The sequence below is a fragment of the Cibotium barometz genome, chromosome 18 (genome assembly GCF_041138505.1).
Source record: "Cibotium barometz isolate CiBa-2024 chromosome 18, ASM4113850v1, whole genome shotgun sequence".
NCBI lineage: Eukaryota > Viridiplantae > Streptophyta > Polypodiopsida > Cyatheales > Cibotiaceae > Cibotium > Cibotium barometz.
The window spans coordinates 43204873-43229554 of record NC_141063.1 but is presented as its reverse complement, the minus strand read 5'-3'; the positions used below and the strand labels follow the sequence as shown (position 1 = coordinate 43229554).

At 46.3% G+C, this 24682-nt stretch overlaps 1 protein-coding gene across 1 annotated transcript in view; it reads right to left on the bottom strand.

Annotated features, from left to right (window-relative positions):
- Nucleotides 1–1053: 1053 nt before the first annotated feature.
- The window catches only part of MCM9 (minichromosome maintenance 9), a 60480-nt gene continuing 36851 nt past the window's right edge, over nucleotides 1054–24682 (bottom strand). Inside the window, exons 14-20 of the mRNA XM_086812624.1 lie at nucleotides 13571–13652; nucleotides 4790–4911; nucleotides 4578–4648; nucleotides 4357–4466; nucleotides 2076–2123; nucleotides 1791–1943; nucleotides 1054–1682 (exon numbers count right to left, since the gene is read on the bottom strand). Coding sequence (XP_086668750.1) covers nucleotides 1363–1682; nucleotides 1791–1943; nucleotides 2076–2123; nucleotides 4357–4466; nucleotides 4578–4648; nucleotides 4790–4911; nucleotides 13571–13652 — 906 coding nt within the window. The 3' untranslated portion in view covers nucleotides 1054–1362. The remainder of the gene's footprint in view (nucleotides 1683–1790; nucleotides 1944–2075; nucleotides 2124–4356; nucleotides 4467–4577; nucleotides 4649–4789; nucleotides 4912–13570; nucleotides 13653–24682) is intronic.

Here is a 24682-nt window from a genome sequence, read left to right as displayed (position 1 = left end):
AAACTTTTCCGCATGCTAACAAAGGCAAAGAAGCAAGAGAGGTAGGAGGTGAAAGATCTTTTTTCAGAAAAGAGACTTCTATAGAGTAATAAAATTCTCCAAAGGGAGATCTCAAACCAAAAGATAGGGAGATCTCAACCAATCAGGGACACTATGCTGCTATAAAAGCCCTGTAGGAGCGGAGAAGAAGAAAATACCATGTTTCCACTCTCATAAATCTGTTGTGTTTTGTTTGTGCAGCTCTAGAAAATCCATGTATACGGGCCCAAGTGGCCAAAAGAAATTGAACGATGTAACTCCATACAGCAGATACACTGGGTGTCATAAACATGAATACCCTGGAAGGCCTCGAAACGTCTGGTCTTCCAGATATGCCATGCCCTGATACTAGCAATAATATCCCAGGTAGCGTCAATACACAACGGAGATGGTGTGTATAATAGCTGGGGAATATCATGAAGCGAACATCTCTGATCTATGCCCCTACGAACAAGAATAACACTATCTGTACCCCTGCCCTAAAAAAGAGGCTGTGGGGGCCAAAAAAAAGTTATTTTCAAAACCACTGCAAACAAAATTCGCTACAGATCTAGGGTTCCCTGCTTTTTAGACAGAGACTCTCCTGCTAGTTTACTGAGTGCCAAAGTCTACTGTTGTTACCACTTTAAGATGCCGGTTCAAAACACAAAAAAGAATTGCAAGTTTGCACGAAATTTGTCCTTAGAACTCAGAATTGAGATTGGGATAACTTGAACTTGCAACCTAACCCGGGAAATAAGATAGAGAATGAGAATAACACCACACAAAAGAATCAACAAAATACATTGCATAGCATAACAAGCCAAAGATAGCCGACAACAGAATCAACATTTAACCTGCTTATTGCCATCAATTGGCTTGACAAGAAGCTCATTGATTACTATGCATCACCAAGTGGCCCGCTGCATAACTGCTCAGATCGTTAACCCTCACGATTGCTTGATACACCTTACAAAAGCATGCATCAGGACAGTGAGTTGCTGTAGTTAAAAGCATTCACAAAACAAAGCAGGGTTACACAGCATACAGAGACATAGCCATTAATCAGCTTGAAAAGAATACATGGTCCTATGCATCATCATGTGGATTTCCGAACACTTTAGCTCTGGTGTGCCCACCACATAAGGAAAATAATCTACATTTAGATGCACTCAGAATCAGATTGTCTTGTTCACATCCTTGACTATCATGATTGCTTGACCAAACGTTCAAAAGCATGCATCAGGACAGCGAGTTACTTTACTCAAAAGCATTTGCAAAAATAGCAGCATCCAATTCAAAGGCAGGTTTCAAGGCATACAGATGTGAACCCCACTGAATGTTTTAAGGTGCATCCACTTGCACCTGTTGGCTCGCATGTAAAAGACCTTCCTCAGTGAACGTGCCGGACAAGTGTGGCTGCTGCTGTTTTGATCTTCGAGACTGAGTCGTGCATGGTTGAAGGCTTGGCCTTGACTGAGCAGCATTTCCTTGACCCAAGGACCTGGTCCATGTCCTACTACTTAGAGAGCTTTGCATTCGGCTGTCTAAAGTCTGTAGTAGTTCCTGTTCGCGAGAAGAAAGGCCTGCTGACTGATCTGATGATACCTCATTGCTATTCAACAGATTCAACTTCTCTAAAATCAACTTCTCTTGCTTTGCATCTTTGTAGATTGTTAAAGACAGCATGGTGAGAGAGAGCATCATAAAAGTTCAACAAGATGACTAAAGAGTCAAAAAGAGGATAATCCATAAGCCATACAGTAGGATACACTCTTCATCTGGGTTGTCTGCAAAACTCGAATGAAGGGCATTGCCAACATTATCTAGGATAGCAGAGGTTGTCATGGATGACTCAACACAGAAAACGGCTGCAATCGCATCCACCCTTGTGACCTTGTTTCGAAACATAAGCCTGGCATGAGCTGTTGCATATATATACCACTGGTTAGAATCCTGCTGAATTGGAGTAATCATGGTATTCATGATCTTGCTTTACTTGATTTCCATTGTTTACGCTCCTTTCCGTATGTGCATCTTCTTTACAATCATCATACCTTGTGCTAGCCTAATCAAGCTTTCCAACATCCGTATAGTTGTCCTTGCTGCAATGCCATTGCCAACCTAGTCATTAAATGATAACAGATGTCGTGGTCCCATTCATTCATTAGAAATATTATAGAAAAATTAAAACGTTTAAGCAATATAGTGCCCAGTCAATAATATGTTGCCTTTTTCTTCCTCGACACAAGTCAAATCATATGAGATAGGCTTCTAACAGCCAAGGAGACCCTTAATCCAGCCACAAAGACTCATCGCAACCTTTCTCCACGGTATACCAAGAGAACTTCTCTGGAGTCTGGACGACCAAACAACCAAAGGCAAAAGACAACTAGAACACGATATTTGTGCATCCACTGCTACTCTCTTTAGCACATCTCCACAACCACCCATTACGGTCAGCATTGAGGCCGCAGCTTAGGATCAAGAGCAGATGCCTCAGTCCCAGAACCAAGCACAGAGACACACAAACATGATTTGGAAGCAATTTGCTGCTACTCCTCGACATGGAGGTAAACATTGCAAATTTACATGAATAGATGATGCATGGTTATACGCAGGAGGTATCCCTTACTTCAACCAATGATAAGAGCTTCGAAGCTATGCCATGTGGGCTTTCATTAATTTATATGAGCCCATTTTTACTTTACGCATCACAACCTTTCAACTCATGATTCTATTTATAACTCATGTGGCTAACTAATGTTTAGCTTTTTTATATACCTAGATGAATCCAGGAACATGCCCAAATTCACCTTTTAGGAACGTGCATGTTATATACTCATGGTAGTCAACCCACAAGGCTATATATACCTAGATGAATCCAGGAACATGCCCAAATTCACCTTTTAGGAATGTGCATGTTATATACTCATGGTAGTCAACCCACAAGACTATATAACTATCAACTCCATAATGCATAGTATGAAGTAGATACTACGACACAAAATGATGATAAGTGCTTTTTTATACTTACCTTTAGTATACACTAAATGATGAGTGCCACTATGCATGCATACTGGCTGCATTTTCAGATGCATGTCCTCATCCCTTGCTCTCCTAGCTATTTTTGCCTTTACATTACTAGTTGCAAGCTACTCGTTAGTTGCGCACAATTTCATGAATTGGGAATCTCTGACTCATCTAATCAACATAAAACACCGAAAAATCAATCCAATGAACCAACTTAATTGTTAGTGGGGTGCTTCATCTAGGACCCTATGTTACATTCCTTCCTCACATTGTAGTTTATTAGCTAAGCAAGAACTCGTGCAGAGGCTTACCAAACCTTGACCAATGCTGTTCTACTTCATGGGGGGAAGAATGGGTTCTGTAGTAAGTGAGAAGATTACCCGCTCAAACCCTTACATGCAATTATGCATGCTCAATGTACTGCCAAATTTACCTGCTACATGCTATTATGCATACATACTGGCTGCATTTTTGGATGTATGCCCTCATTGCTCACTCTTCTAGCTGATTTTTCCTTTCCATTGCATGCCACACTGTGTGTGCTGATTGCACTATTTGATGTCTTCCTTCAATCCCTCTCCTCACTATTATTTCCTTTCCTTGTATATAGTTATATAAGAACTTCAGCTAGGTTGACACAAAGATAAGACATAAAGATTTTGCTATATCTCATTATGCAAGCAATTTCTCAAATTTGGAAGCTCCCACTCGTCTAATTAATACAAAACAAAACCTAATCGATCCAATGAACTGAGTTGATTGTTAGTGGGCACTTCATCTAGGATCCTAACATTCCTTCCTCACACATAGTAGTTTATTGGTGAAGCAAGAACTGGTGAGGGGACTGCTTAATGTCACTGAACTGATTATTGTTCAAACAGGAATAGGATATCTAAATAGAACACCTATTATGCTTGTGTTATAGACTTTTACTTCATGGGAGGAACTACGGGTTCCATTACAAAAATGCGGCATGCATTTTCCAAAAAACCCTTTTGAGGCATCAAGTGGAAGGGGCACCTCATACTTGTGCAAACAAGGGATTGAGAATCCCTTTGCATGCACGAGTTGGATGTGTAGATAATTCTTACCTTGATGGTCCAGACAACCAGTCAACTGGCCACCACCACCTTGAGTTCACTCATATGCATCAAGGGTTGATGTTTAAGAGGACTGAAGGGCTTTATGGTGATAATGGCACCCAACCTTTCTATTGAAAGCATAAACCTAATAAAGCTTGCTAAAATAACCCCAAAATCAAATATCCGAGATCAGAATACTTTTCACTCTAAGCAAAGCATTCACCAGCATTTTGTGTCCCAGATCGGCGTTGCAATTGGTAGTAGCTCACTATCACGGACTCTGCTTCACTAGTCAATACAGGCTGGAAATGCTCCTTCACATATCGAACATACCTACAAGAGAAGTTGAGGCTCCCATAATTTGATCAAAGCCTTTGCTTCAAAACAGGCACAGAATGCAGCCACTTCAGAACCTTTTCAGAAGGACAATTGCCTATACCTTACCTTCTTAGCATTGCCAAGTTCCAAAATCCCCTCGAGTCATTTACACCACTGCTGTCTTGGTGCTTTGAATGCTGTATGAACCAATAAAAAACAATGTCTTTAAGAAAAAACCATATAATTTACTTGCAGCATGTCTTGAGCCCCCCCCCCCCCCCCCCCCCAAACCTCACCCAAAAAAAAAACATTATTGAAAACTACTTGCGAGAACTTACTTCGTTTAGGATATGAGAAGATACAATCTTGTCCCACTCTGGGTTCTTGGTGTCCAGAAGGACCAATACTATGTCAAAACGGCTTAGCAGTGGCCCAGACAGCGTCGTGTTAACAGTTAGAGCTTAAGCGAAGAGTAGTTAAGGAAGATGCTTGAGGACCACCCCGTGAACTATAACAAATACTCTCCTCTCTCTCTCTCACACACACACACACATGGTAACCATTATGATGATGTATCTAATTCGCTTTTCTTTTGTTTCCATGATCATGATATCTCATGGAACTATGGTTACACTTTTTGGTCTCGTAGACCCTTTGGATTTTTTGTAGACATTAATATAACTCTCTCTCTCTTCTTTTTTTTCGTAAAGGTAAGAACGTAATAATATGCAAAGGTAATGTACATAGGCCTCCTGGCCACCAGCTGGGCTAGAACACAAACAAGCTCAAAAAAAGGGGGGAGGGGGGACAGAAATAGTAGACAGTAGATAGTCCAGACAACTGATACATTTTCCCGAGCAGTGATGATGCCGCCGGAAAAAACCCTCCATCAACTATGCACGCAATGGACCTGTGCAGACGATCCGAATCAAAGCAGCGGCCAACTCTCGGCCTATCACATGCGCAGAAGCCATGGCCAAAAGCTGCCACAAGCAGCCCCGAATTCGTCCAATATGGCTTTGTAAACTCGATTGGCCATCAAAGATGAATGCATTTCGGGTGAGCCATTTGTGCCACAAGCCAATCCACCTAAAGAAATGAAACAAATCCACAAGTGCAACCTCCACTATTGCACCCGGAAGATTGCCGAAAACCCAATCCCTGACCGAAACATGTGTGTGTGCAATGGACTACCAAGCTCGGGAAACAAAATCCCAAACACTTTTAGCAACCAGGCAATGCATAAATAAATGGCAGCTATTCTCTGGGCAAGTGGTGTAGAAAACACAAAGTCCTGCTACAAGCTTCCTCTTGCACAATTGATCCCCTGTAGGCAAACCTCCTACCAACACCTGCCAAACACCCATCAATGTATGCTTACACCACGAGCGTCTTCGAACTACCTGCCAAACTTTGTTAGCTTTTTCAGTAACCCACCTCTTATCCTCAACCAACAAATGGTAGACTTGGTTAGCAGACACTAGCATAAGATCCCCAAGTTTTTTAAGCATCCAATCAGCCCAATGGTGTAGTGGCCTCGAGGGCCGGAATATTCCCAAACGAATCTAATTTCTCCTTAATCTTTTTTTTTTGTAAAGCTTCACGTCATTAATTACAGGTGGGAAACCTCAAAACAAGGAAAACCCACTAAAAAGACCATTTACAAGGGAGACTAGTAGAGTGTTCACTATGTTCAGTGTGAACATAGTTAAACATCTAAAAAACAATCTGTAAAAAGAGCATACAGAGATGAGTCAATCTCATGAAGAGAGAGACAGTCATATAAAGATTGCTGAAGAGAGGAACGGAAGAATGAGTAAGCATCCAAATGAGGCCCAGCAAAAACTATCCTGTTGGCGAGACTGCCAGGTAGTCCATAAAGCCCAATAACGAACCCAATCAAAGAAGACTTTATAGGATCTAAGGGGTGATGGGAGAAGACCGAAGATCCAAAAGTATTTCCCAAAGGGTGCCTGTCGGAAGCAGGCTCTCAAACGTGCAGCAATCAGATCCAAAAAAGTCCTGGTGAGAGGACAACTCCACAAAAGATGAAAGACTGTCTCTTGAGAAGCACCACAACTATGACAAGTTGAAGGTGCCAAATGTCGCCTAGCCAAGAAAAGCCCGACTGGCAAGACTCCAATCAAGCATCTCCATAAAAAAAGTCTACTTTTCAAAGGCAGACTGCATTTCCAAAGAGAATGAAGCCGCTGTTTCCACCAAGTCTGACTTTTATGAAGATGCCAAATCTGATTCGCATGTTCTTGAACCCAAGAGGCAGGCAACAAGAGATGATATATCGAACGAACCGAAAGTTTAGCCATTGATAAAGGGCCTCGTGCAGGTTGTTCTCTTCTAAGGCTCCAATCAACCAAACGATTAGAACGATCCAAATCTGCAATTGGTTCAAAAGGAGCAAGAAGCTCTCGAATAAGCTGCCAGATTGTTCTATAATGCATTCCCAGACCAAATTTTCTGGCGGCAACCACAAAAGAAAGCACATGGCCACCAGCATCCAAAACATCATCAATAAGATAAACTCCTTTCTTTGAAAGGAAATATGCCTTCCTAGGCTCACGTAGAGCCAAGGGTACATCAAAAGCCTTTGACCAATGAATACTCTCAAGGCGAAGCGAAGAAGATTGCCCATTAAGCCTGGGATTCCAAAAAAGATATTGCGTAACCTGTTTCCAGGCAGAAATCAACTTAGATGAAAGAGGGCAGCCGACAATTTTTCCATCGAAATGGCTGAAAATTGCATCCCAATACGTAACAGTCCACTTTCCAAAAGCAGATGAAGACATTGACATACACATATGACCCAACATAATAGCCGATGGCTGGCGCTGTTGTACAAATTCCAACAGCAAAGTGGGTTTACGAGCAAGCACATGAAAGTGAATATTCAATATGTTCAAGCCACCATGTATCTTTGGAGAACACAACTTTGGCATTGACAAAAGACGAAGACCCTTTTTACAATGTTGAGTTTTCCACACAATTGCCATTACCAGAGACATAAACCGATCTATATCAGCTTTCCTCCACATAATCAATGGAAGAAAGAACTGTATGTAAGCCATTACAATAGCCTGCACTATCCTGAGACATACATGAAGAGGCCAAGTGGAAAGCTGCCAATAATCAATTTTGCGATTCAATTTTAGCATAACTCATTGAATCATTTGTGAAGATGACATCTGCCAACCCAAAGGGTAACCCAAATGACGAACGATATGTCCACCAGGAGGTATTCCACCGGGCCACAATACATGATGCCATTGCTGTACATTAAGCGCAAGCAAGGTAGACTTACGGAAGTTTACTTTCAAACCAGCAGCCAGACCAAAAAGTTCCAAAGCCTCCATTAATCTCTGAAGATCTTGTTGCGTATTCTTGGGCATAAAAAAAGAATCATCAGCATAAGCCTGAGCCAGGAAAGTATGCCCAGCAGGAAGCTGTAAGCCATGCAATTCATCAGTAGCTTGCAAAAAATCCAAGTAGCAAAGAAAAGGATGTGTGGCAATAGCAAACAACAGGGAACTAAGCGGACAACCCTGGCGAACTGAACGTCCCAATTTCCAAGAATCTGATAGAGAAGAGCTCAAAATCAAAGAAGCATCACTGTCATAATTTCTCCTTAATCACACTCCACAGTGAACTATAAGACCTAGGAACCCTGAAATGTTGACGAATCCGACGGAAAGAGAAAACCCGACCCCGCCTCGGTATCAATGCATCAGCCACCCGCACCAAGCGCAACCTAGCCATACGATTCAACTGACTTACGAGAATCATCCCTCCCTGGCCAAGTCACAACCCGTGTGGTAACAAAAGGCTCTCCCTGCCAGGAGTTTGCAAGAAGCCTATTCTGTGGTGGATTCCAACAAGTATGCGATAAGACTTCTTGCCAAGAGATCAACAAATGTGAAAACAACTCAAAAGCAGGCACCTTGACCGTCTGTGCCCCATTCAAAATCTCCCACCATGATACAGCAATTCTTGTCTTACCCTGATGAATACCCTGCAATAAGTTTGCGGGCCATATATACCCAAGGCTGCGTCTGAAGACACAAGTCTTGGAACAAGGACCAATCGCGAACTAGAAGATGAATGTACACATCCAACAAAGCTCCTTCCCCTAATCTCTTAGGTGTGGTAATATGCATCCAGGAGACCCAAGTATGTCCAGCCCTATCACCCTGCTTTTTCCACAACATAAATCGCATAGGCTGCATTAACTCACCCAACGACTTCTTACTCCATGGTATCAAAGGACTCTAAGAAGGGCCATGAGTAGCAAAAAAGTGTTTATTGCATATGCCTCCCATTGGGGCCCAAAATGATTCCTAGACATGGTAACTATACTCCCCTCTCTACTCCAGGTAATGTTAAAGCTCAGTCCTAACAATACATAGTATTTGCAATCCATTGGGCATTGGCATGCTTTTCATGTTCCCTCTGTAATGTTGATCACCTACGCCTGATAGCCCTCTCATGGTCAATGACCTTATGTCTCCTAAGTAAGTCCATCCTATGGTAAAAATTTGCCAGTGACAACTCTACTATGAGATCAAAGGAGATTTCATTATCTATTCAAAGAGTCAGAGGAGCACTATGTTTGCCAATGCCCAGTCTACTACGAGATTAGAGGGAGATTTAAATGTCTATTCAGAGATGGCATTGGACCCTTATTCCGGATCATGGAATATCCAAATCAGAGGTGCCTTGGACTCCTACTGGAGCGCAACCGACATAGAGAGTCACTACTTAGAGATCCTTGCCCCCAACACTCCTCTCGGCTTGCCATCACCAGCTTTTTCCAGCCTAGAAGGGAGATACAGAGGCACCAAAACCCACCACAGTGATACAGGAGCCTATACCATAGTGCCCCCTTGCAACAGGCCCATGAGAGTCCCATCAAAGTAGGCACATACTCTAGAGAGCTAGACACCCTCGTCCCATCGGACCCCGGCCACCCCCATCTCATCATCCCCAGATTCAAGTGATCCTAGCCCACCATTGTGCAACCTCATCCTCATAGCAAACCAAGGTGGTTCCAAACGTTATGTACTGTACGGATCCGTACGTACTGTACGTTGTTTGGTACGGAAAAAAATTTTAAGGTACGTAAAAATACGTACCATTGGTAAAAATACATAAAATCTCAGAAATTTCAGCCACCCACATAAAATTTCAATCCATGTCCACATTGACATATAAAACTTTCAAAATAGAGACACAACAAGGTCAAAAACCTACTAATTCAAAAGTGAGAAATTAGAATCACAAGTCAATGCATGATTGCTCTGACAAATTCAATGCACAATGCCATACAATTTCAGTCAGGATTCAGCAATCATGCAATGCATAATATTTAGTGGGCAGCTCCGCTGAGAGAGAGAGAGAGAGAGAGAGAGAGAGAGAGAGAGAGAGAGAGAGAGAGAGAGAGAGAGAGAGAGACTTGAAGGAGGGAGAGGCTGAGAGCTCTATGCATGGTCCACAGAGGGTGGGCTAAGGCTCAGAGAGAGAGAGAGAGAGAAATGAAATGAAATGAAATGTTATATTAACGTCTTCAAAAGGCCATAATGACCTATGAGACCAAAAGTTACATCATGGTGGATCTGATACAATGTCTGGATAAAAAAACCCAGAGAGAGAGAGAGAGAGAGAGAGAGAGTTATGTTGCTGCCTTGGGGGCCTGAGCAAGGGTGCGTGGGTGGGTGCATGGGTGGGTGGGGAAAACGGGGTGGGGAAGGAGGCGACGCGAAAGGAAGGCGGCAGCGACAGTAGCGAAGAGAGAGAGAGAGAGAGAGAGAGAGAGAGAGAGAGAGCGACTGTAGAGGCCCTTACCGGAAGGTGTGCGCCGTACAGAGTCCAGACGCTATCGCAGGCGAAACCCAAAAAAAAAAACGTTAATCGCAAGCGAAACGTTTATCGCAGGCAAGCAAAGCCAAAAAAAAAAACGCGTACGGATCGATCCGTACGGCACGGATGTACGGTACGGATTGGATCCGTACATACGTTTTGGTCCAACCTTGTAGCAAACCATGAACATCTCTAGCCTTCTTGTATCACCCATGATGGACATCCTAAATAAGACCTTGCCCGGCATACAGTGTTGATTGATTAATTTTATTCACTTATTGTACCCCATGCCTGGCATAGTAGGATTTAGATTTTTCATCTTGTATAATCTTAGAGTTTGAGATCTTAGCTTCCAGTTTTAGTTCACTATTGCTTTTTCTTTTTTCATCCATGACGAGATTTCATGAACACTATGTATACATCATTTTGGTCTCATCCCTCTTCCAGACGATCTACTTCATACAGACGATCAAAGATATGCATCAGATCGACTCTCACATAGTACTTCATACAGACGATCAAAGATATGCATCAGATCGACTCTCACATAGAGCTTTTGAGGCGTCCAAGTAGCTCGCAGAGAGTGGAGATAGGAGATCATGGTATTCACGGATGATACAGTGGCTCACTCAGCTCAACATAGATCACCTGCCACCTTTCCAGTATGATATACATGCACCACACATGCAACTCTCTCACAGTGAGAGGAACAGAGTCCTTCGGCAGGATTTATGGCAACGATACACTCAAGAGACTTGGATTACACCCAATCAGCCTCTACCACCGAAGATGCCATACTACAGAGATCAGTTTATGCGTATCTCAACGGATGGACTCATACAGAGACCTGGATACATGGATGTGTACATGCCTCACAGTGCCCAAGTGGCGATTGGCCAGCTCAAAGTGTCATCACACCAACTTGAGATTGAGGCAAGTAGGATACAGCCCTTCAGAGATGGAAGTGTGGATTCTCCTGGCTGCTGCAGGATCAGGATACCTTGCACGCTGCTGGCAAAATGCACAAAAATCTAAAGGAGCATCTGCTGATAAAGCTGATGACGATGACAGTGCAGTCTTATCTAGTCAACCCCTTTCATCCAAGGGAAGGTATCGCCATTTGTCCTCCTCAGGCAGGAGGCAAGCTGGAAGATTCAAGGGAAATCCTAGTTGGGGGTGGTATGTATCAAGGAGCAGTCAAGTTGTGGGTAAGGCCAATGTTGGATGTGTAAGGGAGCATAAGGTAGCTGGTGCTGATGACTTTGATGACGGCAAAAACGGTAGAGAAGGTCATGCTTTGCAGAAGAGTACTACTGCAGATACTTACAGTTATTTAAGCACACCCAAAAGTCTTGAGAAAGCACCCAATGCTTGCTTTCTGCATGCTGCCCATGTGAATGGAAGTTCAGAAATTACATCTGGATGCCCGGTATTGGAACCACTTAATTCCTTTTGGCCACCAAAGTGTAGTGGGCTCAATTTTACACAAGCTAATAATGAAGGTGGATATGTATCAGAGAGAATTCCATCTGATGGAGTCGTGTTGGGGAAAGCCTTCACTGATCACTGATAGCCAGGTTCCTTTATTGTCCAGATCTTATTCTGGAAAGCGCACTAATGATTCAAGTAGTGATAAAAGTGTGAATGATGAGATTCTCCAGAGGGGATGCAGCGTCATTTGGATGCATTGCACATGTTTGCAGAGGACAGTGGATTGTCTGTTAACCTTGGTAAAACCAAGGTGATGGTGTTTAACACCACAGCACAGTGGGTTAGGAGGTCAATGCCCACCTTTACATATGGTCAGGAGACAGTGGAGTATACAAATGCATATACTTACCTTGGTGTGGTTTTTAGTGGCCCACTATTTTCCTTGAGGAGAGCAACGGAGACCAGATTGACTAGAGCTTATGCAGCATTGGGGAGACTAGAGAGGATGTGTTCGCAGGTTCAGTTTCAGGAACCTCGAACAAAGCTCTGGCTCTTTGACACTTTGGTCACTTCAGCCATGCTGTATGGAGTGGAGATATGGGGACCCTCAATGGATCACCACAGCCGAGCTGGTAGCACTGATGGATGGAGACGTATGGAGAGGTCCTTGGTTTCTATGATTTCCCGGATGATTAGGGCCAAGGCCTCCGTACCACATGATATTATCCGTGCAAAGATGGCTGCCCCCCCATTGGTGGTAGAGGCACTCACTCGATCAGTCTCCTTTATACATAGCACTTGGGCTCTCCCTAGAGACAGATATGCTCGCTTAGCCCTGGAGTCTTCACGACAGTTGGCATCAAAGGGAGACGGATCATGTTGGTATGCACAGATGACAGCTTGGTTCCAACTATATGGCTTTAGTATGGACAGGCTACCTCCATTTCCGTACTCCTTGGATGCACCCTCCCTCTCTCTCACACGGGCAGAGATTACCAGACTTATCAGGCAAGACTTGACTCAGCTGGACACTAGGAGGACATGGATACAGCCGACACACGAGCTTGGTACGAAGATGGCTTTCTATAGAGATCATCTTCTCCAGCTCACAGAGGATGGGTTTGTGATTAGACCCAGCTACATGGATACTCATCTTTCTCATGGGGTACGGTGTGCTATTGGTCAGATGCGCACATCCTCACACCAGCTAGAGATTGAGACTGGCAAATTCAGAGGAGTACCAGCTGAGGCCAGGATTTGTCAGCTGTGCCAGATGGAGCCAGAGACAGAGTTACATTACATATGTCACTGTCCAGTATATTATGAGATACGAGGCCGTTTTCACTGCCTGTTCAGAGAGGGCTTTGGACCACTTTCTAGAGTCATGAGATACCAGGATCAGAGATGCCTCGGATTGTACTTGCTGGAGCTGCGTAGACATAGAGAGGGTCTCCTGAGAGGGAGGGGATCAGAGAGGGAGAGACACCTACAGAGGCAGATTACAGACTTCTTTCGACCAGAGATTGAGCATTCAGGTCAGCAGGCATTGCAACTAGCCCCAGAGTACAGCCCCACCAGAGGCACACTGATTGATCGGGCTAAAGAGCTGGGGCGGTCCAGGCGCCCCAAGATGAGAGGCCCATCTCGACACCGGCGGAGACTACAACAGAGGATCAGGACCATACTAGCACGGCATGGGAGACGTTTTTTTCTTCTTTCTTTCTTCTCTCTCTCTCTCTCTCTCTCTCTCTCTCTCTCTCTCTCTCTCACACACACACACACACACACACACGTGCGCACGCACGCACACAAAAAGATACGCTGATAAGGATCATAAGTTCCCTTGGGGTTTGTGACCCCAAAGACCGTGCTTCTTGTATTCAGTGTTGTCACAAGGCCAGCCTGAAAACAAAGGAAAACAATTTCTGTCATAGGAATTCCACCCAAAAAAAGAAAAAAACAAGTACAAACAGTAGTACAACTAGATATGCACAGCTGCCTAAGTAGTTTTTCTCAACAGTTCAGATTCTCTGCATCCTGGCCTTTGATGTATGTATGTTATCAATGAGAATGCATGCATTTAACTGGCAAGTGTTGAATGGTTTGTGTACACCCGGCTTAGCATGTCTGGTTGCTTTTCAAGATATATACAAGTTATGTGGAATTATTGGGAATTTAAACAAAAACCTTTGACACCTCCATTCCCTAAACCACATACTGGGAAACCACAATAAAAGATTGTTCGCTGCAAGGGAAAACTAACGTTGCCGCTCACAAAGCATAATTTGTCAAGCAACAGATACACACAGATTTGATCTTGTATGTAGAAGTGGAACTAGGATAATGTCCAATAGAAGATGAAAGACAGAGCAGTCGTCACAAGCTTCCAGAACTGCGGCCCTCTTGTGCAAATAGACCTGAATCTGCACCATATCCTGACTAGAATGTGTGGGCAATGTCACACCAAACTTCAAAGGATGTGAGGCCAGCCAAAATCGCCAATATTTAGTCCAAACATAAGTGAGGTGGATAAAGTGATACCAAAGTTTACATCAAAATGAGAACCTCATCTACATGCAGTGTGCACATAAAGCCACTGCAGCTGATGCAGCGCCCCCGTGGAGACTCGGCACCATTGCCTTTGGGACTTCCCAAAGGCTCAGCAGGTTTGGAGGAGGATTCTTAGGCTACTCACATCCAAGTCAAGCACCCTCTGATTAACATGGAGAGCGGTCGCTTGGACGACAGAGGAGGGTGCAACCCTTCTTTATGAGGACGGCACCTGCCTTGCCCTTCATCTCACCCATTTTCAGATTTTGGCCGTCCTAGCCTCAGTGGTCCAAGTTAGACAGTGGATCTCAGGACTGCAGTTCGTAAGAGATGGGAAATTAACAGCAGTATGACCGCTTGGCATATCTAGCAGGCGAGATGCAGAGTGGCCCCCCAGCCCCCCAGGCCCCCGCGCGGGCAGAGGTGATCTGCTCCATTTGGCTACACATCATCCACACTCTACGAGGATGCTAGAAGCGCCTCACAGGCGACTCAGAGCAGATAAAGCGGTGCCGGGCATATGGCCATGGAACGCAGTTCCATAGCCTTGGGAATGAGGGAACGCATTCCATAACCTCTGTCGTTCCTGTTCCGCAAATGTGCATCCTTGGATGAAGGCATTGTGGGTATAATTTTTGAGGAAATGAGAATTTTTGTATCTCTCTATGATCATATCATATCATATGAGAGTGGTGTATGACCTTGCATCTAAAAGGCTTGGCAATATATGCCCTTGCATCTCCTTAGCTTGTAAATGGTAGCCATATGGTGATGACATGTCGTTCCCATTTTCTTTCCGGGTTCCCGTTCCCGTTGCAAAACAAACCCCCGTTCCATCTGCTCCATGTGACACTGGTGTTGGGCCTCTTTCCTACACAATTGAAGTCCTGGCCCCTTCCTCGCTAGAGAGGGCGATAGACTGTCTTGGCATTACAGGCCCCCTGTGTGGCTTTTCCCTCCCCCTCCCCTAATGTGGCCTCCCTCCAAGAGCAGCCATCCAGAGAAGGAGCCCCTCTTGTTTTTTATATTTTTACCCCTTTGGAGGGATGTACACAGCAGGCTTTCCCAAGGGCTGCTAGTTTTGTAGTTCGCTTTTCTACGGATGTTTCTCTTTTATGACTAGGGAAGGATCTTATTTTGGATTAATTATAAAAAGACAAATCTTTGCCAGGGCCCAGACCTTTGACCTCTTCGCAACTCCAAATGCAAACACCTGCTAATTGTCATTCCAACTTGCTTTGGCCAACCTGCTGTCCAGCTTACCCACACTTTTGTATGCCATGTCCCAGCTGTTGTTTGCCTAGCCTGGCCTACTGCCCGAATCAGCCCATCTCTACCCGGAATGGTGCACACACTACCCGGTATTTGCATATGGGTGTAAACTATCCTCTCGGTTCAAATGCAGACCCACCCTTGTATCAGGCGCTCAGCTCTTGGCCTAATAAGCTACCTGGACACTTGTACAAATTAAAAGCAAACGGGTTACATCCATGTGCCGGACAACACACTGACCAATTGGAAACTCATGCAAGCAGAAAACCTACAAACAATCATATCTAGCAAGCATCCATCAAGCATGCAAGATTCATAGAGCACAAGCAAGCAAGACTAGACACAAAGGGAAGCTCACAAGTATTCTATTATACCAAGGAATGATTCTATATTACTTAGTGTGAAAAATGACTTATATACAAGTGACTAGTTTTCACAATAGGCCGGCCAAAGTTAAAAATGGTCTGGCCACTATTAATAAGTATGAACATGGAGGCAAGGCCACATTATATGTTCCAACACCCTCATGGTGACTAGCGACTAGTCTCTCGACTAGGGCTCATAAAATGCTTAGTGCTCATCTCTTAACCTCCAAAAGGTTACTCTATGTTGCACTCTTTACAAGTATGGGCACATGGCACCCTAGTGCAATGGGTGCACGTGACATCCCCTCTTGCTTAGCTTGTTGACAGAAGATGCACAACTTCAAGATAATTTGTCAACAATGCCGAATAGTCCTCAAAAAACTTCTCATCCAACCATACTACTTCATGGATGCCCCATACCCGAACTTGGTCATGAACTAGTGCTTTCAAATATCAATACAATGTTTGGAACGATAGAGGACGATTAGCTCCGGAAACAAAACTTCTCTCTCATTGATTAATTTTGGTTGAGGCTCATCTGCCGAAGGAAGAGTCCTCTGCAAGGACTCAACCAACTAGCCTAGAACGCATTATGCATTGTCTAGCTTGGCGAAAGACAGAGCTCCATGGAGACATTATTAATCTTCTTTATGATCACAAAGGGTCTAGAGCTCCGAAAAGATAACTTGGGCATCACTTCCCACTTGCTTCAGCCTTTGTTTCATGCTCCTAATATAAACCCAATCCCTTTAGACGACTTGGCATCTCGCTTGTGTTTATTGGCCTAGAGCGTGTAGGCATCTTACACTTTGGCCAACCTTGTCTTGACTGATTCCAAAACCTCTTAATAGATCTCTGGCACCCTACTGGCTTCCACTACAATCTTGCATAGCCTTATCAAAGCCTACGCTCTAATACCAATGTTTCACGCATAGCAGAAGTCTTTTGCTTAAGGTGATACTTTGGTGAAATTAATATATACCTAGATGAATCCAGGAACATGTCCAAATTCACTTTATAAGAAAGTGCAATTTATAACCTCATGGTAGTCATCCACATCAACTCCATCATGCATAGTATAGACTAGATACTACAACATCCCCACTAATGTCATCAATGCCCAATAGTGAGTGTAGAACTTGGTATTGATATATGCTCCCACACACACACACTCCACGCACGCACGCACACGCACGCATAAGAGCATAAATTTATACAAAGGTCTGTGTACTGAGTTTCTGTCAAAGCTCTGGAGATACAGGGCAAACTCAGCCATAATGAAGCCTAGCACTAAGGATCATAACAAATAGAAAGAATTATTACAACAAAAAGGTAGTTGATAGAGCATATGCACCACTAAAGATAGAAAGAATTAACACAATATCAACTGGCTGCAACTTGGACGAAAACTTCACAATGTGAAATTTACATGTCAGCTAATACAGCATAAAGATATACCTAGATGAATCCAAGAACATGCCCAAATACACCTTGTAAGAAAGTGCAATTTATAACCTCATGTTAGTCATCCACAAGAAAATAAACCATCAACTCCATCATGCATAGTATAGACTAGATACTACAACATCCCCACTAACGTCATGAGTGCCCAATAGTGGGTGTAGAACTTGGTATTAATATATGCTCCCACACACACACACACACACACACACACACACATAAGAGAATAAATTTATACAAAGGTCTATGTACTAAGTTTCTATCAGAGCTCCGGAGATACAGGGCAGACTCAACCATAATGAAGCCTAGAACTAAGGATCATAACAAATAGAAAGAATTATTACAACAAAAAGGTAGTTGATAGAGCATATGCACCACTAAGGATAGAAAGAATTAACACAATATCAACTGGCTGCAACTTGGACGAAAACTTCACAATGTGAAATTTGCATGTCCGCTAATACAGCATAAAGATATAGCTAGATGAATCCAGGAACATGCCCAAATTCACCTTATAAGAAAGTGCAATTTATAACCTCATGGTGGTCATCCACAAGAAAATAAACCATCATCTCCATCATGCATAGTATAAACTAGATACTACAACATCCCCACTAACGTCATCAGTGCCCAATAGTGAGACAAGTACACCTGACTAGGTCCAATCTATCCCACTTAAGGAGCCCAACCTTGTGGTGTATTTGCTTGTATTGTTGGATACGTAAATGAAGTAAAATAATGGATAAAGATGATGCATATGGCATCTTTATTGACCTCTGGACTGAGTGCGGGCTGAGTTCCACATTGGACCCAAGGCACGACTGTGCTCACCCAGGCTGGTTCTGTGCACAGACTGCTTGCTGAGCCCTGGAAGATCTTGGACACTTTGCTCCTTCCGGGCCAATGAATTCTGTTGGTGACCTCTGCTGCTTCAATGGGCTCGATCTGCTTGTGTTTGAATATCTGAGAGATGAGGATTGAGAGGGCATTATGCCTATTTATAGGCACAATTAGGGCAGTCAACCTTCTTAACCAGCACCACAACCTGCTTATGTTTAAATATCTCAGAGATGAGGAATGAGAGGGCATTCTGCCTATTTATAGGCACAATTTGATCAGTCAGCCTGCTTAACCAGCGCCACAACCTGCTAATTGGCTTCCCAACTTGCTGTGGGCTGCTTGACCAGCCCAACCTGCTGTCCAGCATGCACATTCCCCTGTATGGACTTTCCCCAGCTGCTGTCTGCCCTGCCTAGTCTGCCTGGGCCCTGAATCAGCCCACCTCTACCCCGCAATGGTGTCCATTATTTGCATATGGGCTGTAAACTGTCTTGTGGGTTCAGAAAAACACACCCTGGTGCCTGGACATCTATACAACTTACAATCGAGGTGGGTTACATCTATGTGTGGGACAATGCATTGACTGATTGTTTTATGACCTCATCTAGATTCCGATTGACTATTGGTCCCTAAACTAGTGTAAGGTCTCCATAGATCTCCATAGACCATGCCCAAGGATCATCTAACCTAGAACCGAAACCCTAACGAGGTTTCATAGACCGGACATCGTACGAATTGCACAACTGCAATACATTGTGGCTAGTGACTCACCACCCAACCATAGGTTCTGTACCTCGAACCACCCCCGAGCTTAAGGTTTGTTGGCCGCGAGCCTGCTTGGTACTGATGGCCCCAACCTAGTGTCCCATACCACTAGGCCGAACCACCCACCTTGTACCTTCATGGCCATGAGGTCTTGCATGCCCGTGGTAGCCCTCTTGTCTACTAGCGTGTGGATACCTAAATAATTCAAAATTGCCCCAAGGTCACTTATATAGAAATAACCTAGCTATTATTGACCCTTGCTTTATTTATAAGCTTTTAGCCATTATTAGCACTAGGCTACTAATTATAAGCTCTTAACCAATCTAGACATCATCCTACTAGCACCTTAGCCCACTTGTGAACCCTCCAGGTCCCCATGCCCTAGATAACTCCTAACCCTAACCTAGGTTATTCCACTTTCCTAGGCCTATCGGGACGTACCATACTTATGTCCTCTTGTTCAATTCACGTCCTCGTGAATGCATAAGGAGACAAGCCTATGTAAGTGAATCCCTAGATCCGGACATCCACGTCCATAGCATTACTCAAGTCTATTGCCTCTTACCTAGGCCAGTATAAAGCTATGTGCGAAAGAGTGATAAGGGGATTGTGGTCATCATCATCTATAGGAATGACTTAATTATTAGAGGTACAAGATTCCAACCACAAGATCTCCCTGTCCAATCCTTATCTAAGACTTAATTATTGGAGGTACAAGATTCCAACCACAAGATCTCCCTGTCCAATCCTCATCTAAGACTAAACGGAGGAACATGAACATATGCGTGAGGCATCAAGGAACATAGCAATATCATCAACAAACTCGGAGTTCAAAAGCTTGTCCTCATTGTACAAGGCCAAACTCAAACCAGAAATTTAGCAATGAGCGAAGAAAGATGCTCAGAGCCTTAGCAACACTAACATATAATACGGGGGCTAGGGGCATCCCTCTCGTACAGACCAAAAGATCTAGAAGCAATCACCTCTACCACCATATGCAAGCACCCTATTGTGAGCATCCCAATACAAGCATGAAACACCTTTGATCCACTCCTAAGAGCATCCCATACATCTAAGAGTTCCTTCAAGGAAATCCCAATCAACTCTATCATATGCCTTCTAAAAAACTAGCAATAAGATGGCTAAGGGCTGGTTGCTTTCCTAAGCCCATTCAAACGCCTCCTAAAAAGAGAAGATACTATCAAAGATGTTTCTTCCTTGAAGGAACCCATTGTGTGTATCTTGAATCGCACCTTGGAATAGTTGCTCCAACACATCATGCTTACTACCTTGGAAAAAATTTTGCAAGCGAGGGGACACCCCTGTGACGGACTGATCTGGTCAGCTCAAAACTCGGCCCCCGTCCTCCTGCAATCAACACCTGGCTACGAGCTGTGGAATACAGAGCCGCCACGCCTCTGATCCATCCTGGCTCATAGCCCAGGCGAAGCATAGTGCCCTCTAAGAAACCCCAATCAACTCTATCGTATGCCTTCTCAAAATCGAGAAGCATCACGACCAAGTCCTCGCCAAGAAATCTAGCTCGGGCCGTCGCCTCCCAGAAAGTAAAGATGTTGTCAAGGATACACGCTCCTTGACGAATCCTGTCTGGGTAGCATGAATCAACTCCCCCAAGAAGGGCTGGATCCTCAAACTCAAGGCCTTTGCTAAGACCTTGTAGACAGTATTGAGGATCGTAATAGGCCTCCAATGCCGAATATCATCTGATACTCCCTCCCCCTTGGGGATAAGAAAGATCAAGCCCTCTGAAAAGCTCTGTGGCATCGCCCCAGTGTCCAAAACATACTGAAAGCCCCTGCGGAGGCCTGGCCCCAAAAGGTCCCAAGAGCGCATAAAAAAGGCCGGCGTCAGTCCGTCCTCCCCTGGGCAACTATGTCGCGGCAGGACCCTCAAGGCCTCGGCAAGCTCAATCTCTGAAAGAGGCGCACCAAGACTGTACGCATACGATCTAAGACCCTCCTCTGTACATGGGCCCACACAGTCTGTCTGCAAGCATCTCGATCCTCAGTGGCTGGCTCCGCTGAAAGCAGGTCTCTATAGAATGCAGTGGCAATGGCTCTGATCTCCCCGGGCTCAGTAGCTACCGATCCATCCGGTCTACCAAGCTGACGGACTCCTGCTCGAGCATGGCGGGGTCCAGTGATCTCAAAAAACTCCCGAGTCACTCTATCACCAAGCTGCGTCCACTGAGAGGCCTAACGACGATAGTAAAACTCATGTCTCTGCTCCTCTACCTCTCTAACCTCCTGGCGTGCCTGGCTCAGCTGTGACGCCACCCACTCACATGCAGGCTGCTGCTCCTGAAGGCGCTGCAGCGAAGCAAGGCTGCGTCTCAGCCGATGCTCCCGCTCGCGAATCTCTCCCAGCCGTGTCAAAGCTGCAGCGTGCAGAAAAGAGCTAAGCTCGATGAGCTTAGTGCTACAACGAAGCAAGGCTGCGTCTCAGCCGATGCTCCCGCTCGCGAATCTCTCCCAGCCGTGTCAAAGCTGCAGCGTGCAGAAAAGAGCTAAGCTCGATGAGTCCCTGGGCACACTGGCCTGCTGCATCCTAGTCAGAGCACTGACTATCATGCCAGATCCTCTCAATGTCCTCCGCGAGACTGGGATCTGTTAGTACCATCTCTGGGATCCTCAACTGCAAGCTGGGCTCCCGTGTCCTCTCCTCCAATGTCAAGATAATAGGCGCGTGATCTGAAAATGAGGTGCCAGCGAGAATGCCGACGGAGCCCCCTCGCTCCCCTAACCAGTCGCCCACATAAAAGCGATCAATCCGTGATAGATTAGTCCCTCCCTGCTCTCGGCGATCCGACTGAGAGAAACTAAGACTGTCCTGAGAGCGGGAGAAGGCCCCATGCTGCCATGCATCAGTGATCCTCAGTGACATGCAAAACCGGTCCCAAGCTGCAAGCTCCGTGCCGTGCACTGTAACATGACTACCTCCCACCCTATCGGCCGGGTCCTCAAGCATGTTAAAGTCTCCCCCGACACACCAATGTGCGGCCTCTGGCAATGCATTCGTGACCTGGGTCCAGAACTCTGCTCTGGCACTAGCATGATTGGGCGCATAGACGTTGAGCACGTCCAATAGCTCATCACGCATCCTCAGAATGACATACTGTGCTCTACCAGGCACAATGATCCCTCGATCCACAATGGCCTGCAGCCATACATGTGCAATGACCATGCATACTCCTCCCTGTCCACCCAAAGGACCAAACCCTGCAGACCAAAAGGTGTCCCATCTACCAGGCATCACCGAACCATATCTCCGGATCCTGCTCTCACCCAAGTGGTGCTCCTGCATCATCAAAATATCAATGCTGCCACCAACCAGGCATCTATGAAGCTCTTGTCTCAAGCAACCACGATAGCGTATAAAATGTGCTCTGCCAAGGCCCTGTACATTCCATGAGATGATCCTCATGGATGACCTACTGAGGTGGATGCTGTCTCAGCCGTACGGCGGGCCTTCGCAAGCGGTTTGGATGGAGAGTAGTCCCCATCCGAGCGGCTGCGAATCTGCCCACCCGGTGTACTGCAAGAATCACGGATCAGGCGCCAGTGTGGCTGTGGCCCATGGCAACTGCCTCCCACTCTGACAGAGCAACCTCATGTATACATACATATCCAGGGTTGCGTGCTAAGTCTGCCACTATGCGAACGACCAAATGACGAATCCCTAAGGCATCCACACTCCCGGGATCCAAGAAAAAATGAGCCAACTCCCATCGTCGGCATATCACATCTGTCACCTCCAGATCGCTCACATGATGAGAAAACTCAACTGCCTGAGTCTTCAAAGTGCTAAGAGCGAGCTCTAGAGTCCACTCCCGGTCGCAAGGGCCACATAGAGGAAACGAGAAGGCCATCGCTGAATCAAGTGCCTCCTCCCCGCGGGCCGGAGGTATCACTACATGAACTCGGATGGGTGCTGGCTCATGGGGGCCCTCTGCTCTAAAAAGCCGTGTGAAGGCGTAATCAAAAGCCTCCGAGCGCTGTCTAATGCTGAGGCGACTCAGCCGACTGCGGATAGATGATATCCGTGAAGCCCGAATCGGCATGGTAGGTCTCCTCTGTGGTGCTCGAGCGAGGTCGGTGCTCAGCGCTCTCCGGACTGTATGTGAGCGCCAGGGGACTGCCAGGGCCTCCCGGGAAGGTGAAGCGGGCGGGGGGGGGGGGGGGGGGGACGAGGGGGGTGGAGAGGGAGCCGCTGCCGAAACCGGAGCGGGGATGGGAGGAGGCGAAGGTGAAAGCGAGGCGGTGGGAGGGGACGGGGGTGGGGGGGGTGAGGGTGAGGGTGAGGGTGAGGGTGAGGGTGAGGGTGAGGGTGAGGGTGAGGGAGGGGGTGCTGGCATCTCCTGGTCCTCAGTCGTCGCCGCAGGGGTCTCCTCCTGAAGGGGAGCAAAATTGTTCCTCACGGGAACCCAGTGAGGCTGAGACTGTGGCTGCTGCAGCGGTCTCTAGGCGTGCTGTTGTGGCTGTCTCCCTCGGCGGCGCCCCTATCCAGGCTGCCACTCCGAGGTCTCTGTGGCCTAAGCAGGTGTCCCGGAGGCAGCCTCCCGAGCCGCATCTGTGGGCGGGCCATCAGGGGCCTGGTGCTGTGGTGAGGGTCGAGGTCTCTTGCGAGGGCAGGCCTTGGCAGATGACCGACCTGCCTGCAAATGAAGCACTGGTTCGGGAGCCCCGAGAACTCCACTCTCTGATCAATCCATCCCTCCCCTATCCTAGGTAGCTGAATGACCTTAGGAAGGGAGAAGATGTCAGACACCAAAACTCTGACCGAAGATAGCCGAGCTGCCTTGGCCACCACTGAAGCTGCTGTGGGGCCAGTCTCTAGTACCGAGCCCATCAATGCTCCTAGCCTAGAGACGAGCGGAAGATACTCCCGGCGGAGTCCAGGGAAGCAAACTATAACATGGAAAAGGCGCTCTCCCTGCTCAGCCGCTGCTGGGTCAAAGCCATGCTGCCAAGGTCTGAAGAAAGCCCGAGCACCCCTGATGTCAAGGGGACTCATGGCAAGGACCTTGGCCACGCTCTGGGCGGTCTCGAACTCGATCTGGTAATGTCCACGGCCCAGTAGCTGTACGTCCAGGATCTTGCCCACATCTACAAGAAGGCGGGCCTGGAGAAGATCCCGGATCTCCCCTCTGCTGGGGCGAGTGCCGACTATATGGCAAATGGTGGAATGTGCCTGAAGGCGTTCCACCTCTGCGGCGAGGCTCGCTTCCTCTTCCGGCGAAAGAGAAAGCCTGATGGGGGTGTCCTCAGGGGCGGGCGAGGGGGCTGCGGATGAGTCCCTCTGAGGTGGGGCGCGAGGAACCTCCATCAGAGTCTGAAGCTCTGTCGAAGGCGGAGCGGAGATGGAGAACCTGCACGAACCGAGCTGCGCACGAAGGAGGGGGAAGGCGAAAAGTAAAAAGAGTGAAAAAGTCCTGGGAGCGGAGAAAAACGTAAAGAAGCGGAGGGGGGGGGGGGGCAGAGGCGGCGAAGATGGATCCCAAGGGGGAGGGGGGGCAGAAGCAGCACGAACAGGCGAGAGAGGGGGAAGCGAGAGCTAGCGAAGGGGGGGGGGGCGAGGCGCTGAAGAGGAGGAGGGTGGGCGCGATGGCGAAGAGCTACGGGAGGGGGGGGGCGAAGGCGAAGAGCAGTGGAGGGGGGG